The 18,254-nt window shown below is 42.2% G+C and overlaps 1 protein-coding gene and 1 long non-coding RNA gene across 7 annotated transcripts in view; one reads left to right on the top strand and one right to left on the bottom strand.

The window, feature by feature from the left end:
- DIPK2B (divergent protein kinase domain 2B) overlaps window positions 1–18,254 on the bottom strand; it is a 183,706-nt gene that overhangs the window by 15,861 nt on the left and 149,591 nt on the right. For 3 of the 4 annotated variants that reach the window (XM_053386864.1, XM_053386865.1, XM_053386866.1), the window contains exon 3: window positions 7,339–7,441. In XM_053386864.1, coding sequence (XP_053242839.1) covers window positions 7,339–7,412 — 74 coding nt within the window. In that variant the 5' untranslated portion in view covers window positions 7,413–7,441. Of the gene's footprint in view, window positions 1–6,896; window positions 7,258–7,338; window positions 7,442–18,254 lie in introns of those variants that run through there. The other variant, XM_053386863.1, reaches the window with a different exon arrangement.
- The window catches only part of LOC128413072 (uncharacterized), an 86,881-nt gene continuing 84,123 nt past the window's right edge, over window positions 15,497–18,254 (top strand). For all 3 annotated transcript variants that reach the window (XR_008330225.1, XR_008330224.1, XR_008330226.1), the window contains exons 1-2: window positions 15,497–15,771; window positions 17,546–17,599. This is a non-coding gene — a long non-coding RNA (uncharacterized LOC128413072). The remainder of the gene's footprint in view (window positions 15,772–17,545; window positions 17,600–18,254) is intronic.

The following is an 18,254-nucleotide window of genomic DNA, read 5'->3' as shown; positions in this document are numbered from 1 at the left end:
GCAAGTAGATAAATAGGTACCGCTCCGGCAGGAAGGTAAACGGTGTTTCCGTGCACTGCTCTGGTTCGCCAGAAGCGGCTTAGTCATGCTGGCCACATGACCTGGAAGCTGTCTGCAGACATATGCCGGCTCCCTCGACCAGTAAAATGAGATGAGCGCCACAACCCCAGAGTCATCCATGACTGGACTTAACGGTCAAGGGTCCCTTTACCTTTACTATTTCTGCCTCAAAAACAATACTAGGAGGGCTGTTTCTGAGCGTAGATGGAAGACTAACCATTGGCCTTGTTGACTGGGGCCAGTGGTCAAGATAAAGGCGTTCAGTCCGTAACACTTCCTAATACAAATCTGGCAATGATGATAATGATTGGGCACAAGAAACAGACACTAAGTTCCTTTGTGCAATTGAAAAGGAAGAATCGCCTATGTCTTCATAGAATCATAAATCATAGAATTGTAGAGTTGGAAGAGGGACACAAGGGTCATCTAGTCTAAGCCCCTGCAATGCAGGAATCTCAACTAAAGCATCCATGACAAATGTCCACCCAACCTCTGCTTAAATACCTCCAAAGAAGGAGAGTCCACAACCTCCTGAGGGAGACTGTTCCATTCTTCTGACTGCAAAGTACCTAGACAACTGGAAACAGTCAAATGCTCAGCTAATATTTGTGACATTCACTCAGATGTAGTTCACGACAGCATACTTTTTGGCCTTATACGCATGTTGTTTATGAGGCTTTCCTCTCTCATTTGCTATTGTGTATGAGAGGGAGCCTTCTCCTTTTTTTCTGCTTTTCCTGAGGAAGTAAATGGAGCCAATTCAGGATTCTCTTGTTTCATTATGCCCCTCAATCAGTTGTGTGCATGTACACAAACACTTTCTTCTCTCTCCTACAAGCTATTTTATATAAGAATTATTCTTTGTTACTACAATTTATCCAATTTTTATCGCACCCTGCCAAAGGAACCCCGGGGCAGCAGATGCATAGATAAAACATTCAAATAATGTTGACTCCTCATGAACTTCTTCTTTATTTAGTCTAATGGCAGGCATTCAAGAAAATTTCCCAATTGTTCCAATTTTCCATGTGAATGTAGAAAAAATATCCTTATCTAACCCCATCATGAATTTAATGTTAATCATTGAGAGCTGAAGACAGTCTGGCAAGATTGTTTGGGTTACAGCTGGGTTAGAATGCAACCTCATGCAGATCCATCAACAAAACAAAACTAGATTCCATGCTTTAAAACTTGCCTCCCTCCCCCTTGCATAAATTTAATTTTTAGAATGCACATGCATATCTTCCTTTGGATCTTGAGAAATTGGATCTTGAGAGACGTGTACAGTTTTAGGCACAGAATCCCTTGCTTTAAAACCAATTTTAGTAGAATCCCTTCGAAGTGTGTGGTTTGAGCATGAGTATCTTAAAATTGATTTCATTTCTCCTCTACAAAACTGAATGAAATCTAGTCCTTTATCTCCCCTGAGTTTGGGAGAATGTTGAATTGGCAAGTTAGATTTGTGAATGATCACAGAGACAGTGTAATCCTCTGCACATTTGCTCAGAAGTAAGTCCCACTGTGTTCCATGGAGCCTACTTGTGGAACACAGGGAATCATTGTGGTGTAGGAGATAGAGGACTTGCCTTCAACTATGAAGACCTGTATTCACATCCCAAATTAGCTATGAAACTGACTGAGTGCCCTTGGGCTAGTCACTATCGCTCAGCCTAGAGTACCCCACATGCAAGATGACAGGATAAAATGGGGAGGAACCATTTATGCCACCTTCAGCACCTTACATGGCCTGACTTGCAAGGAATCTACCACAGCCTTAAACAGAAATAATGACTGCTCCCCACATCAAATGAGGGGCGTTTTTTGCATGGTTGCGTGCAGCACCCCCCCTCCCTATGGGGGGTGGGGCATGAAGCGGTGACCCAGGCCCCCCCTGCAGCAGTGATCCCAGGGTTCCCCGTTAAAGGGGTTGCATGAAATTAGAATGCAGAACTCCCACAATTTTCTTTGATTAGTGGGGTTGCCACTTGATTTTTTCCCCCTGGAACCAAATAATCCGGAAATGAGTACTAGACTTCCACTAGCTTTTCAGCAGTGGCATTTTTATATCATGTGAAAGATCACATAAAATGTGGAAGTTAACAGGTAACTTCACGAAAGCAAAATAAAGTGCTGTCTGAATGCAACCTGTTAAATGAGGAGTAATTCTTAGATATTCAGCACTTTCCCCCCTTTTACTGACTCTGCTCCTTTCACTTTGACAGCAACCTGACATGGAGAATTTTTGAAAAGTGATGCTTTGCCTAACTTGGTGTGGAGTTACAAAGATGGGAAGAGCTTTGCCTGCTACATTTGTGCACCTCAGGCACAAGCGCAGGAGGGACTAAAAGCAAGCTGGGCAGCAGTCTTAATGTCAGCTTTGAGAATTCAAAGTTGTGTTTCATTTCAGGACCCAGGAAATCTGAGGGGCATTTTTACTTTACTTTATTTATTTTAATATCTGATTGTTGCTCATGCAAGGGAGACAGAGGAGAGGCATTTGCAATGCCAATGAACATTATGGTTAATACAGGATTCACATTTTCATGTCTAAACCTAATGAAGCAAGAGCGTCTTTAAGCATATGTAAAAATGCCTATAGGTATATATTGGGAGGCCGGGCGGACTTTTAAACGGCCCTTAAATAAGAGTCAATGTGGTCTACAGCAACAGCAGGCACTCCAACAGTTAGACTTAACCCCTAAAGACACACCCTTCCATTGTCTCCTCAGACAGATAAATGCCAACAGGGACAGGTCCAAGGGGGTAATTTGGTATTGAGAGAGTGGTGGTGGGGTGAAGCCCCCTGTTCAGCCATGAAACCTGATGCAGCCTCCTTCTTGGCCTAAGTTCTCCAACTATGAAATGGGAATTTCCAAGGCAAGCCTAACAGAGTTCCTTTGAGGACAAACTTTATGAAGGTTGTGAAGTGGTTTGTATGCAAGTGATTCATAATTGCCATTGTTCATTGCAATCAATTAAAACTGCTGCATCCTATCATTAACACTCAGTACCAACAAGAACATAAATTAACCCAAACGGATGTCTTCATCTGGAAACCTGCAGGGCAAAGGTAAAAAGCTCTGGGAACATGACTCTATCCGCATTTAACCAGTTCACCAATGACCTGACATGCTTTGTAAATGCTTATCATGGGTGTTGCCAGAATAGCAGTTCACTCTTACATCAAGTTATTTAATCTCAGGCTTTAAAAGCAATATTACCACATAGACCAGAACTCATTACTCAACAGGGTGGGGAGCTAGTAATTCCATTTTGCTAATGAGAGTTAATCCAGACAAAGATAAGAAAAGAGGAGTAGCGTGAAGTTGCATGATAACAGAACAGGTATGAATTACCACTTCTTAGAATGAATGATACATTTCATTCAGAATGGTTTTGATATACTCAGAATCAGCAGAATCTACTACAGCCTGAAGTGAAATAAATAAAGCATACCTATGGTTCACCCAGGGTGGATTTCTCTTTTTTGGGGGGGATTCAGCATCTCCCTTCCCCACCCCTGTACCTGTCACGGTAGCTGTTTGCTATTAAACCCTTCCATCCAGTGAAGAAGCTGTAGCAAAGTGCTAATCAGAATGAGCAAAGTAAGACCATGAGCTGCAAAAAACTGCATAACAGGGACCATCAATGTGGCACCCTTCACATGCTGCAGACTACAACTCCCAGCATCCCTAACCATTGAGCATGCTGGCTGTGTTGAAGGGAGTTGGAGTCCAGCATACCATGGGCACACTCATTTTATGTGGAGTACTGGCTACACTTATTAGGTTGACTGGCAGTGCAAGCAGGCAAGTTGCCTTTCAGGAAAGCTTATTTATCATTACTCAGGAGAGCATTGATGAATCCCTGCTAAGTTGTTTCTGAGGTAATTCAGTGTGAATGATGACTACCGGTATTTTAAAAACTACTGGTCTGAACTTTAATTAACAGGGTCCTATAAGTACCCTCTTAGTGACAAATAATATATCCGATCTCCAGTTTCTCCTCTTCATCCAAATACTCCCTTGGGTCTGTGCCTAACTGCTAGTCAATGATGCCAGGAAAGGTGCCCACCTTCCTCAGCCATAAAGAGAAACAGGATGGTGTGGGGTGGGTGATGTGGTGATGGGCAGATTTAGGTTAGCTTGTGCCCAAGGCACTAATTCTGTTGTTGTTGTTGTTGTTGTTTGTTGAATCTGCTCTTCTGTATATTTTCCTTAATGTGGAGCTCTTACTCTCCAGACATTATACATATTATGCAGAGCCAAACCATAATATAGAAAACTTTGCCCTTTAAGGTTTGTTTGCCCACCTTCTTGGCAACTGTCCACCAGCTGGTGAAAACCTTTCAGGAGATAATATTTTATATGATGAACGTTGTTTGTGATTTATGTCTGTTGGGTCTGCTTTCATTCATAGATAGATATTATTTTGTATTGTGTTTTATTATGGGGATGTTGTATTTTAGTTGTTGTGAGCTTCTCTGCAAAAGCACTAGAAGGGTGGGTTATGTGTCACTAAATCAACAAATAAGTCCAGTTTGTCTCCAAATTCACACTAGACCAAGAGTGGACGAAGACCTAGCCTTGACTCCTGAGTGGTTCTTAATGAACTCTTTACTTTCTCTCCCATGTATATTAGCAAAAATATGCAGGCTGTAGATATTCTGTACATTGCCAGGGTTCTTGCAATCTATAGGTCTTTCCTCTAGAGTCACGACCCACCTGTCATAATGATAGGCATTTTAGTGGTTTAAATATAAATGTAAAACGCGAAATGAGTCTTTTATAGCAACTCCACCAAGACTTTTTATTGCTTTAGTGAAGTATATTTTATATAGAAGCAGATATCTAAAAATGTAATTTGACTCTGTTTGGTGTAATAGTAATAATATAGCTAGTGGTGCATTAAAACTATAATTTATTAATATAGAAATTTTTTCACCACCGTGCTGCCAATTCTTTAAAAGCACCTTTCCGTATATAAATCATATTAGAAGAGAGTGAACTCTTCCCTTTTAAAACTCTTTACCTGCTGTCATCTACCTTAATAACTTTTATCTTGGCTATCTCTGCTTTGTGAATCTGAAATAGATCTAATGATTATGATAATGGTTTGTGTAGATGTTTTACTCTCACTAGAAGAATATTTATGTTTGACAATTGTCCTGACATGCTTAACAAAATCCTGGCAAGATGAAAATGCTTGAGCCTCGTTCATGCTTCAGTCAATTTTGATAATGTAAAGAAAAATAAATCCTTCGGCACAGCCCACCTAAAGTAGAGCTCTTATTATGAGCTGGGTTTGACATTTTGAAGTGCTATGCAGCCTGAACCCTGCTTACTCCTCCTCCTCCTGCTGTATATTCCCCTTGTGCCTTAAGGTGATCCTGAGGTGAGGCCTTGTTTTGCATGCCACCACCATCAGAGGGTCAGCAGTTGGCTGAAAGAACCCAAGCCTTCTCTGCAGCCGGTGCCCTCCTGACTTTTAGAAGGTTAGAAACTATTTATTCAGGAAAGGCATTTGCGTCTGGTAGGTAAATATACAAGGACGCAGGTGGCGCTGTGGTCTAAACCACAGAGCCTAGGGTTTGCCGATCGGAAGGTCGGTGGTTCGAATCCCCGTGACGGGGTGAGCTCCTGTTGCTTGGTCCCCGCTCCTGCCAACCTAGCAATTCGAAAGCACGTCAAAGTGCAAGTAGATAAATAGGTACCACTCCGGCGGGAAGGTAAACGGTGTTTCCGTGCGCTGCTCTGGTTTTGCCAGAAGCGGCTCAGTCATGCTAACCGCATGACCTGGAAAAACTGACTGCGGACAAATGTTGGCTCCCTTTGCCAGTAAAGCAAGATGAGCACCACAACCCCAGAGTCGTCCGCAACTGGACCTAACTGTCAGGGGTCCCTTTACCTTTACCTTTAGGCAAATATACTGGTTTTATTTAGCAGCTCTGTTGCTACTTGGGATTTCTGGTGATGGTATACTGGAATTCCAATATTTTGGCCTATATTGTTTTTTTTAAAAAAAACCCCAAGACCAGAATAAAGCTGTGAGCTCCTCTAGAGCCTATATGGGGCTAATAAGAATCAAAATGAATCTAACCTTGCTAGAACCGGTCACATAAATTCCATTTCTAACACCTTTCCTGGCGTGAATGAAGTGCAGCAGATTCACTCTACACAGCCAAGATGTATTTATGCACATTCTAGGTGGTGGTTGCACTCATATTTTAAAATATAGCTGTTAAAATTTATTCTTTGCTTACCTCTTTACCCTGACATTTGGCACCTGAGATGTGTATTTTAGGATCTTATTCTCTTGATTGTAATCTGTTTTAACTGCATTTAAAACAGTATTTGTTTTCAAAAATTTATATGTAATTGTAGCCCACCCTGGGACCTTGTGGTGAAGGGAGGGGGTGAGGAGAAGAAAAAGAAGAGGAAGAAGAAGAAGAAGAAGGGGCAACTTTTTAACAGCTGCTCCTGAAAATGGTATTGGTGCAAATGATTCTGAGACAGGTTAGTCATTTGACAACTTAACAGTGGAAGCCTGTGCAAGAGAATGCATGCATTGAGTTCAGTGAGATTTACTTCCAAGTAAGTGGGCATAGGATTCAACTACAAATTACACAGGGTGATGATGTGGGGATTTACTATGATGGCTGTAAAGGTGATATTCACTACTGACAAGTACACACACAGCAGATGTGAACTGGTGACAAATTACATGCTTCAGCTCATCCTCCCAATGCCCACCGCCCCAAGCAGTTAGCAATATTAATAGAGCTAGACTTCCACTTCCCTTTGTCCCCACCCCAAACATGGTACGGAGAGTCTGACCTTATTTCTTCTTTAAAGAACTTCTTGCAAATGGATGTTCCAATGCAGGCATTGCATTTATCAAGTCCCAAAAAAGTTCGGCCAAAACTGTAGCTGAGTTTGACCCGGGGACCTGCAGATGGGGAAACGGTTGCTGCTAAGAAAGTGCTGCAGTTCAGACTCAAGCACAGAAGAGGCAACAGCTTGACCACACATTTAGAGCAAAGGCGATGCAGCCAAGGCCTCATTGCTAGCATCTGCCACTCCTAACTAGCTTCTGATGGTCTCCGATTTCGACTGAACAACATTTTATTCAAGTGGAGAGTTTTGGCCCAAGAGACTTTGAGCTCTCTTATCTTGCCAGCTGGTTGGTGGCTTCAGAGGTTCGGTGGGAAGGAGCATGGACTGGGGTGGGCACAAGGAAATACATGAGGATGCAGATAACTTTTGTTGCTATAGTTACCTTTCCTCTGCTAGGAGCAGCTGTTGACCCACCCATCGCCAAGCACAGAATGCAATGAAAGCTTTGCTCATCATAGTGTTGATGGGGACAAACGAAGGATATCCTGTTGAAGGAGCACAAAGTATTCATCGTGAAATCCAACAGGAACTGCTTCTGATAACATGATAACAGACAACAATTATAGTTAGGGCATGTGAAGAATGAAAAATTAATCTTTAATACTATTTATATTAAAATGCAGACTGTCAGATTGCTAAATTGTTTGTAAGTCAATTTCATTCATATTTCTTTCTCTAACAACTGAATTTATTTATTTATTGCCAATGGTAAACACATTCCTTTAAAACACTGGTGTGGTTTTGTCAGTCATGTACCTTCCAGTTGTTGGCTCCCATGCTTTCCAATTTTATTGCTAAAAATCTTGTCATTCCTTCTCCTCCTTCTTTCCAAAGCTGGGTATAAGTTCTAGAAAAACTTTGGGAACAAATTATGCATTTTCCTACCAAATACATGGGAAGGCATAAAAAGTAAGGAGGTATATTTAAGAAGAGCTGTACAACTAAAGTATATGGGCCATGTTCAGCACCTAAGGTCTATGTTAAAGAAATATACTTTAAAAAGAGAGATATTGAAGTTCATTGTGTCTTTTATTGTATCTGTTATGGGGAAATAACCACACAGAGTCAGTTCATGGGAGCTCTCCTTGGGGTGATAGGGAAAATGTATGGGCCACCAGCTTGCTGCTGCCATCATGCATTTGCTTCAGGGAGTCAAGTGCATTATGCTCCTTTCATATTTGTTTAGGCTTTGTTGCTTGCACAATCAGCCTGGACAGGGACCCAGTCAATTTGCATGGATTACAGTCAGTTGTGGCTTTGGGATGCTGATGGGTGAAACTTTACAGCTTTTATAACAAAGTCATCTCAAATCTGACGTAATAGCTGGTGACTGTCAGCTCCCTGGCTTAAAATGTTGTTGTGAGTCGAGACCCCGCTCCCTGCTTTGTGATGAGATAAGACACATGGACACAAGTATTTTAGGTTAATGGGCTAAAAAAGGCCACAACTTTATTGGTTACAGAATGTGAGTGGTATTGGCTTAGGCACTGGATCTGAACAGACGATACTTGACTCCTGCCCGCCCTGCAGGGAGTCACACAAGGGTTAACAACCTGTACAGGGAACTTGTTGATGCGAATCAACTTTCCCCTAGAGTCACCGGAGGAGGGTCGTGCCATGGCCCTAGCCACCACCAGGGCATCAGACAGGAACCACGACCGCCGGATTCCTTTAACGGAATACCCTTCAAGGGGAGGGGTAGGGGATGGCCATCACCTCCCCTCCAACACACAACGCATTTCCAATGCCTAACTGCCAAACCTTACAAAGTTGTGATGACTTGCTACGAGGTAGGCGAAAAACCAAGTAGCTGGAGCCAATCTGCCAAGTGGAAAAAATTCCTACCAGGCCCCTTGGATAACCAAGGCGACCAACCGAGGTCCATAGCAAGGTTCATCATATAATTAAGATTAAAATGCTGCTGTCCAAACATATTATGTTTCTCTGCTCCACTTTCCTGTTGTCTTAGTTGTTGTCCATCACGTTGATTTTATTACAAGAAAGGTTGAACATGCAACACTGTCAAATATATTTCAGTGACTGACAGCAACTCCACCTACTAGCCTAACAGAAACAACAGCTCCACACATAGTTATTAAATCCCTGAGTCTGCAACCCTAAGGCCACTTACGCAAGGAGTAAGTCCCAATGAAATCTGTGAGGCTTCTATGTAGACATATATTAAATAGTGCACTGGAGTGGGGTAGTTCTATTGGCGAGGGAGGGCAACTCACACTTTCCTTTGCAAGCAGCAGCAAAAGATGACATTGAGAGACACATCCCATAAGTGAAGATAGGCATAACGTTCTGCCCAGAGTGCAGAAGCCCATTTACCATGCCACACTGAGGTGCAGTGTGATATAGGGTCTTTTTTGTGGTTGCACCTCCCCAGAAAGAATAAGTCCTCCCCAAAAGGCTTATCTGGACCTTTCTTTTATGTTTTTCTTGACACCTTTCAATCTTATTAGACCTTTTAGCTGCTACTACTACTACTACTACTAATTATTTTTATTATTTATTCTGCAAAATGTTGTGTTACCTCTATATCTAGATCTGAAGCTGTTTTTATATTTTTAAATGATTTTTATTTTACTTTCTGTGTTCGTTGTCTTTGACTGTTAGCCACCCGGAGGACTTTGTTTAAGGGCAGGATATAAATATTTTAAATAAATATGTGCCGTCAAAGCAGCTAACAAATAGGACCCTGCAAACAAACAAGAGCAAAAGGAAGCAAAATAGCAGAGGGTCATATTTCTAGGAACACAAAGCCTTTTAGTTTTTTTAAAATGAAAGGTACATGATGCCAGAGGAAAAGATGCTTCCTCAGTGTTTTTCTTGGCGCTACAGGCTCAGCTGTGGGCCAGCAGTTGTTCAAAAGATTTAAAAAGAGAATTTCCACATGCTTACAGTTTTTCCTCCATGGCTTAACTATGGGCATATAACACTGGCAGACTGAGATGTTCTTTAGTATTTAGCTGCTTTTCCATGGGTTCCTCTCACAGTACTAATTAATATTTTATTGTATTGTTGTTGTTGTTGCTGCTGCTGCTTTAAAAAACTCTGAACAAATAGCACTACAACCTGGGAAAGTGAAGAAATTCATTGAAAATGAAGGCCAGCACAAAAAGGTGGTGGCAAGTTAAAAAATAAAAGTGGAAGGGAAAGAAAAAGTAAGAGAGGTATGTGCAATGGAAACCAGAAATAATAATAATAATAAATTAGTGGTATTTAAGGCCATAGCTCACAACTAGACATAAAGCTATTTAAAATCCAGTAACAGTTTTAAAAAGAATAAAATAGCATTAAAACAGTTGCAAGGAGTAAAAACAGCTTGAAGCAGCATTATTTTGATTTTTGGGCTTGGTAGGGGAAGCTTCTTATTGCTTGATGCTGCAATCCTGTGCACGCTTCTTTTCAAATACACACCACTTCATACAGTGGGACTTGGCTTCTGAGTAAGCATTCGTAATGTTGCACCATTAATTTTTTTAATAGGTTGTGTAAATAATCACCTGTGATGATGAAGCTTATATAAACATTTCTTCATACTTGGCCTTGATAAGTTTCTGATTTCACACTATGATTGTATGCTATTCTCGCCTCTTTTTGTTTGTTTGTTTATTTGCAGTTAAAAGGTTTCTATGCAAGCAAAGCTTATTAAGCAATGTTCTGCATACTGCATTTTCTTTGGAAAATTAATCACGCGAAAGCACAGTGGACCCTTCATGTCCACAGGCTCTCATATACAGCATCTTCAGGGCCTTGCTATTTCACAGGACTAGAAAAGTGGAAGGAAGAAACAGCTACTTCTAAAATGTTGTCTGTATGAACCTTTACCTTCTCTCCTCTCTCTCCACCCCGTTTTGCATCAGTTTCCATGGAAATGGAAGTTGAACAAGCCACCAGCAGCACAATCCGTGTCATCTGCTGGTTCCAGTTTGTTCTTCAGTTTCCACGGAAATAGAGGCCAAATGCGAAAAAACAAGACACATCTAAAACTTTTTGGTTCAGCTTTATGAACTTGTTTTTCTTTGGCTTCTGCTAGGGCAGCATTAGTAGGTAGAAACTTAGCAAGCAAAGGCTGTGGATTTCAAGTGTCGATTGTCTGCTGGAAAGTCCAGCAAGCATAGTTGGGATAGTGTCGTTATTGGCACTGTGCAAAGGGACTTGCTACACAATGGGGCACTGTATTCTCCCACATAAAACTGGGGGGCTCCTGTTCAGGATTCCAGCCTTCCTCTCGCCCACACGCCGTTATTTTCTCCCTTTTCCAACCTTCAATTTACCTCGGGTCTGGAACCATTTTCAGACCCAGGACCACTTTGTCTACATGCCAATCTTCAGGGGTCCACATGCCAGGAATGGGCAGCACCAGAGGCCAAAGCAGGCAGAGCAACGAATGTGGATTTTGCCTTTGCACAGTTGGCTTTTCCCACTACATATTCACATAGCTCCCTCTTTCCAGACAAGCAGTAAGCGTCATCAGAGTTCAAGGATATATTCCAGTCGGGCAAAAACACTCAAGGAAGGTGAGAAACAGAGCCAGTGATTGCGCAGAAGGCGGTGGGGCTGGGAAGTGTTGCAGCTTGGGGTGAGTACTGTGGACAGGATGGAATTTGTTTATTTATATTATCAAACTTATATTCCCCCCCTTCCTCCCAAAGGAGCCCAGGGTGGCAAACGGCAAGTGAGGAAACAATGGAAATGTATTTAAAGCACTCAGAATGGTCTGGAGAGCTGCATTCAGTTCTGCTCTACATTCTGTGCTTGTTGTGTACAGTGGTACCTCAGGTTACAGATGCTTCAGGTTACAGACTCCACTAACCCAGAAATAGTACCTCGGGTTAAGAACTTTACCTCAGGATGAGAACTGAAATCGCACGGTGGCGATGCGGCGGCAGCGGAAGGCCCCATTAGCTAAAGTGGTACCTCAGGTTAAGAACAGTTTCATGTTAAGAATGGACCTCCAGAACGAATTAAGTTCTTAACCCAAGGTACCACTGTATGCTCATTCCACATTCAGCTGCTTTGGGGAGGAGGGTTGCCCGTTTAGATTTTGGTGGTTTGTTGTTGTTTTTTAAAAGAGGGGTGGCTTTTTAAAGACTTTGTGGTACCCATAAGCATGCTGATACTCCCCTCTTGTTTCTCAGTGGCTCCATTTTGGCTGAAGTTTTGTTAGCACTCAGCTCCTGGGTTTAACTATTAAAAGTGACTGGAATACACACACACAGCAGTTAAATCTCTCTTTTTTTATAGAGAGTTAAAGTTGCTCTAGTCTTCTTTCGCTTCCAAGCTGAATGCCTCATTGAGCACCCAGGCTGTAGTGATCCTTATTGAGGTTGACAGAGGTTGGGCCTTGTTAGGTATGCTGTTCATTCATTAGTGAACTGAAAAGAGCAGTTTTTTTAAAAAGTTTTTTTTTTAAAAAAAGGGGGGAAGGGGCTGTACCTCAGTGCTAGAGCCCATGATTTGTATGCAGAAGACCCCAGGTTCACACACACACCCAGCATCTCCAGGCAGGGCTAGAAAAGACCCCTGAGGTGCTGCCAGTCAATATAGGCAATTCTGAGCTAGGGTAAATTGGCGATTTGACTCCATATAAGGCAAGCTGTCTATGCCTTCAGGTGGACTAGTAACCCTAATTACTGGTCTTGGCATTTATACCCATCTCTACCCGGAAGCCCCATGGAGTAAGTGTAAGACTGCAGCCTTAGTTTGTCTCCAGCCCATTTCCTCCATTCCTGTACACTAGTGGCTCCCCAATCCCACATTGGACCACTTGAAAATTACTGAAGGTGTTGGAGGACAACTGAATGATTGTTCTGCCTGCTGCAGCAATTGCAATGCACAATGCTAGATGCAGTATGATTTTTAATAGTTTTATTTCTTTTTTTACAGAAATGCTGCAGACCACCTTAATGAAGTTCATGGACCAGTGGTGGTCCACAGACCACAGTTTGGAAACCTCCGTGAATAATAATAATAATACATGACTCTGCCTTATTCTGAATTAGACCATAGCCCTTCTCACTTGTTCAGTCACATCCAACCACACCAACACAATGTGATATTGCCCGTGGAATCAGTTCTATATACGTGATCAGGAAAGAAGGATTGCTAGTTACCCTAGATAGGCAAGCATGTACTACACTACAGTAGGTATGCACATGGGGGACTGGTCACAGTGGATTCAATGCATGCTGGTCAGTGGTGGGTCCAGCTGCTGCAACATACCCGCCTCCCCCAGCACACTTTCCCTCCATAAACCTATGAAAAAGGCTTCTGTGTCTGCCTACATTGACTACTGGGGGCTCTCCCATACGTGAAGCAGAGCTAGTTTCCTGCCCTGCTGCCTGAAGTGCCTTTTATAGGGTGCCCTGTGCCCTGCTTTACGGAGGACAATCCTCTATTTGGAGGGATGTCCAAGCCCAGTTTGGTTTAAAGATAGAACCAAATTAAGGGAGAGCAGGGGATTTGAATTTGCCCACCATCACTTTGTACCTGAATTGAGCAGACAGACAGCCTACCTACCTACACACCATACATTTTTAAAGCATGTGGCTTCCCTCAAAGAAACCAGGAATTGTAGCTTGCCCCTCAGAAAGCTACAATTCTCAGCACCATTAACAAACTACTGTTTCCATGATTAGTCGGGGGAAGTCATGTGCTTTAAACGTTATGGTGTGCCTGCCTGCAGCCATAGATCACATGGTCCTTGTCTTCCTCACAATAGTACTAATATGTGCTGTATTTCTACTTAAAAGGTAAAGGTAAAGGACCCCAACAGTTAAGTCCAGCCGCAAACAACTCTGGGGTTGCGGTGCTCATCTCGCTTTACTGGCTGAGGGAGCTGACGTTTGTCCGCAGACAGTTTTTCTGGGTCATGTGGCCAGCATGACTAAGCCGCTTCTGGCAAAACTAGAGCAGCGCATGGAAATGCTGTTTACCTTCCCGCCGGAGTGGCACCTATTTATCTACTTGCACTCTGACGTGCTTTCGAACTGCTAGGTTGGCAAGAGCTGGGACCAAACAATGGGAACTCATCCCGTCGCGGGGATTCGAACCGCCGACTTTCCGATCGGCAAACCCTAGGCTCAGTGGTTTAGACCACAGCGCCACTCGCGTCCTGTATTTCTACTTTGATTATAGTAATTATTTCAAAATTTCTGTCAGATTTTGAGGCAAAAGTGGGCAGAGCAATGGATGTGGCTCTTACCTTTGTCCAGTAGGCTATATTTGAGTCGAAAGGTTTCTTCACACACCAGGCCTGTGCACCAGGGTAAATTCAAACAAATAATCAGGTCTCTGTCCCCCACCAGCCGGCATAGCCCTTCAGGGTCCAGGGCGTGTACCTGACTGCACACACACCCTCCATACGGTCCTGGAACACACTCCTCACTATTATTCATCTAGGAAAAAAGATGACTTTTTACAATTCAAGGACACATTCCAACTCGGCAAGAGCACCTGAGCAAGTGTTAAACAGCATTATCCATAAGGGACGTGACCTGAGGTGGGTCATGGCCTAGGGAGAGGCCAGAGAGAGATATGCCTAGAAGGGCACACAGGAACACCAGGCTGACAGTCCCCAGCATGAGCATTTTATAGCAATATAGTGGGTGCTGCAGAATTCCATAGAGTGGGAAAGTGGGGAACGGGAAGGTTTCGCTGCTCATGCTCAGTAAAGTTTTTTTTCCCTGAGGCATTTGGATGCCAAGATGGTGGAGGAGGAATCTTCCCCCTCCTTCTTCTGAGGTAGTTATATTGCTGAAATTCAGCAACATCTATTTATTTGGGATAATTAGGCCCCTAACAGCTCGGCTCAGCTTGGTAAACAAAGCAAAGGGTGGGTTCAAAGAAGCTTTTATCTTATATGCTTTTTTGGTGTGCTCTGTTCTATCTTTGTTTTACAGGGTTCAACTGGAAACCTAGCAGGTTTGGATTTGAATTTTTCACTTTTCTGTAAAGGGAACTTTAATGTAAAACTCCCATGATTTGGAGCAGGATTTGAAAGGTGATTGCTATGGTGTGTGTTTTCTACTCTCTAGTTCTCTTTCCTATAGTTGTGGGGTGAAATCCAGTATTAACCATGCTCTGAGTCGACCCACTGATATAAAATCATTGATTTTACTGGGTCTGCCCTGACTATGACTAACCTCAGATATCACCCTTGGATTAGGGAAGTTGTGAGCCAAGTGCTACATTGTTATACATTGGTTTGAAAATATAAAATATCCCGTTAAAATGTTGTGTATGTCTGTATACATTTGTTGAAGAAAGACCCCGAACCTCCCTTAGTTGTATCACAATAGCAGTGCATTATACCTTCTCGACTGTATACACAGATCTGTGGTTAGTGGAAGGGCTTGCCTTGTTGCAGGGGTGGTGCCTTTGAGCGCTATGATTCCCTGACTGTACTTGGCAGAATTGTCTATATTTTAAAGGCCCTGTCTCGGACAAGCTCTTGGAGGGGCATTTTGTGGCCAGTTCCTAAGTGGGAAGCTGCCTCTTGCAAGATCTGGCAGAGGCAAGCTGAGCTGTGTTGAAGGAGAGAAGGCAGCAAGCTCCCGTCCTGGGAGTGGAGAGCAGCTGAACTCTTGCTTTGGCTGGCTTCTCTGCCAGCTCCAGAAGGAGAAGGCAGAAAGCAGGGGGAGTTACCTAGCAACCAACTCTGATGCTTTCCAACTATTTACAGGGGAGACCGAGGGCTGTGACCTACAAAGTAAATTTCCCATCAATGGGATTGCATGTGAAACACGCGGAAGGCAAGCTGGGCGCCAAACTGGCCAGGGGAGATCCTAATTGCTTCTGCATGGTGAGTTTTTAGCTATAATTGAAGTATTCCTGCTTTAAATTGGAATTCTAACTTTTCTGATGGAGTCACTAGGATAGCTGTATGATGTCTTATTTTTTTTGTTAGACATGAGGCTTAATCTCTGCTGGAGCAGTAGTGGAGAGAGAGAGAGAGAGAGAGAGAGAGAGAGAGAGAGAGAGAGAGAGAGATTTTGAGGAAGTGATTAAATGAAAAAAAAAATAGACCAAGTTGTCAACCTCTTTGCAAAGTATGTTAGTAATTAAAACACCCGTTAAACCCTTCTCCCTCCATTGTGCAACATGTCAGAATAGTAAAAGCTTGTGGCGGTTCTTTCTGGTTCTTCTAATTTACAGAAGACACTGACTGCATTCAGATGAAATGCAAAACCAAGGGTGAGGTTTTGGGCAGCCTATGGCTTGTGAAAATAATAGTCATAAACTTTGGTTTCCAGCTTGGCTGCTTTCCACTAACAAGCTGGAGTGAATTTAAAATGGAAGCCTTCCAAACTCCTAATGGTTCAGGGAAAGGCTGGGCTCATTGTTGTAACACTAAACTATGGTTTCAATACATTTCTGATAAGTATTCAATGGATGTACTGGCCAAATATTTCTGCAAGCAAACCATAGTACCATGACTCAGGGGATTATGAGTACAATGAGGGATGTTAATGTTTTGCGACAAGGTATGGTCCCTGTGGATAAATTGCAAACCGACACTTAAATAATGTTTGCAAAAAACACCAGTGTCAATGCTTTGCTTCTTCAAGCTAGTCATTTGAAGTTCTTGCTATTACTGTTGTTTCTGGATTCATTATACTCTATGTTTATGTTATGCCTTTGTGGCATCAGTAACAGAAGCCCAAAATCACACTGTGAAGGTAACAAAAGCAAACATTAAAGGTGTTACAAGCAGGGAAAATATTATTACTTTCCATTAACTAACCTTTAAAACTTTGACTAATCCAAGAACCCTTTGGGGGTCCAAGGCATTGCCCCTTTTCTCTGAATGCAAAGGAAGTCAGTGTGGGAAAGTAACTGGACAAGAACTGTGGTGTCCTGAATTCAAATCCCTTCTCCTCACTCAACCATAAAACTTAATGGGTGAAAATGTGTCAGCCACACACAGTGCCATGCCTTCTATTTACTTTTTGCCTCAGTGGCATCACACTGGAGAGGTGGGTAGATATTTTGTGGCAGAAAGGTAGCAATGAATAAACACGAGTTTCAGTCATAAGTGGGCCAAACTCATCCACACAATGAAGACAGTGATTGTGTGATGTGGTTTAGCGGAGAGGAGAGCTGTAAATTCTGTGGCTTTTCGCCATTATGGATGAGTGCATAGTCCTGCTCGCAACTTTTGTAGTCCGGCACTACTTTGAACAAGGAGGAAATAACTCTGCTGGAAGATGAGTAAACAGATAATAGCTCTATAACTAGTTCTGTTAAAACTTTGAACACCAGCTTCGTTTTGCAGCTCTGAGAGTCTTGTGCATTTTCTGTGTTATGATTCATCTGGTGGATGCTTTCAGATTAGCCATGTCAGACCACTTTAAATATAGTTGCTATTGTAAATAAGACCAGTCTTTCAACCCCACCTCACAATTGTTTTAGTTGCTGTTTCAGATCTGCCTCTTTTACCTTCACTTTTCTGACTATACATTTGGCTCTATCCAAGCTGTTAGAAATATTGCTGCTTTTTAACAAGATATATTGATTCTGTTTTGAGTGAATTATTATTATTATTATTATTATTATTATTATTATTATTATTGCAGGAAGATGTTATGCTCATTATTTAACATTTATTGGAAAATACAACAAGGAGTTCAGTAAGTAATCTCTTGGATTACAATGTTGAAATGTTGGTGGACTGAAAAAATGTGAATTTTATTATCATAAATCAATATTAATAAGGAAATGAACTTTTGTGTTCCTGCTTTAAAAGAAAGCCAATGAAACAGTAACCAGCATTTTACTACCACCTAAGGAGTATACACGGTCTTCCTAGTAAACCCCTTGAAATTAAGAAAAATAGTTATTCAGTTTCACCAAGATCCACAAGCAAATCCTAACATGCAGCAGCTCATAGCCAAGGCCTGCAAAGCAGTAAGCTGTCAGAAAGAGGGAAGCCATAAAGGCTTCTGCAAGGATTGGGCCAGAAGGAAGCGAGGCCCCAGAGTCCAGCAGCAATCATGGCACAGGGCTGGGGGCTGCATTTCAAAGAGATTACACAATACCAAAAAAATAAAACCCCATACAAGTTTACCGTATATGTTTAAATAGCTGCCTATACAAAAACAGTAAAAACAATCACTGTATATTAAAACAATTGTACAAATAAAACAGTTTCAACTAAATTCTGATACCGATGGAGATAAAAGCGAATGTATATCTGACCTTGGTGAAAATGAAGAGAAGCAATTTCTTGTGAGGCTAACATAAAATCTAAACTTCCCCTGAAATGTAACCTTCTTCTCAGGTGGT

The sequence above is a fragment of the Podarcis raffonei genome, chromosome 4 (assembly GCF_027172205.1).
Source record: "Podarcis raffonei isolate rPodRaf1 chromosome 4, rPodRaf1.pri, whole genome shotgun sequence".
Lineage (NCBI taxonomy): Eukaryota > Metazoa > Chordata > Lepidosauria > Squamata > Lacertidae > Podarcis > Podarcis raffonei.
The sequence above is the reverse complement of the archived record's forward strand: the minus strand, read 5'-3'. Positions and strand labels throughout refer to the sequence as shown.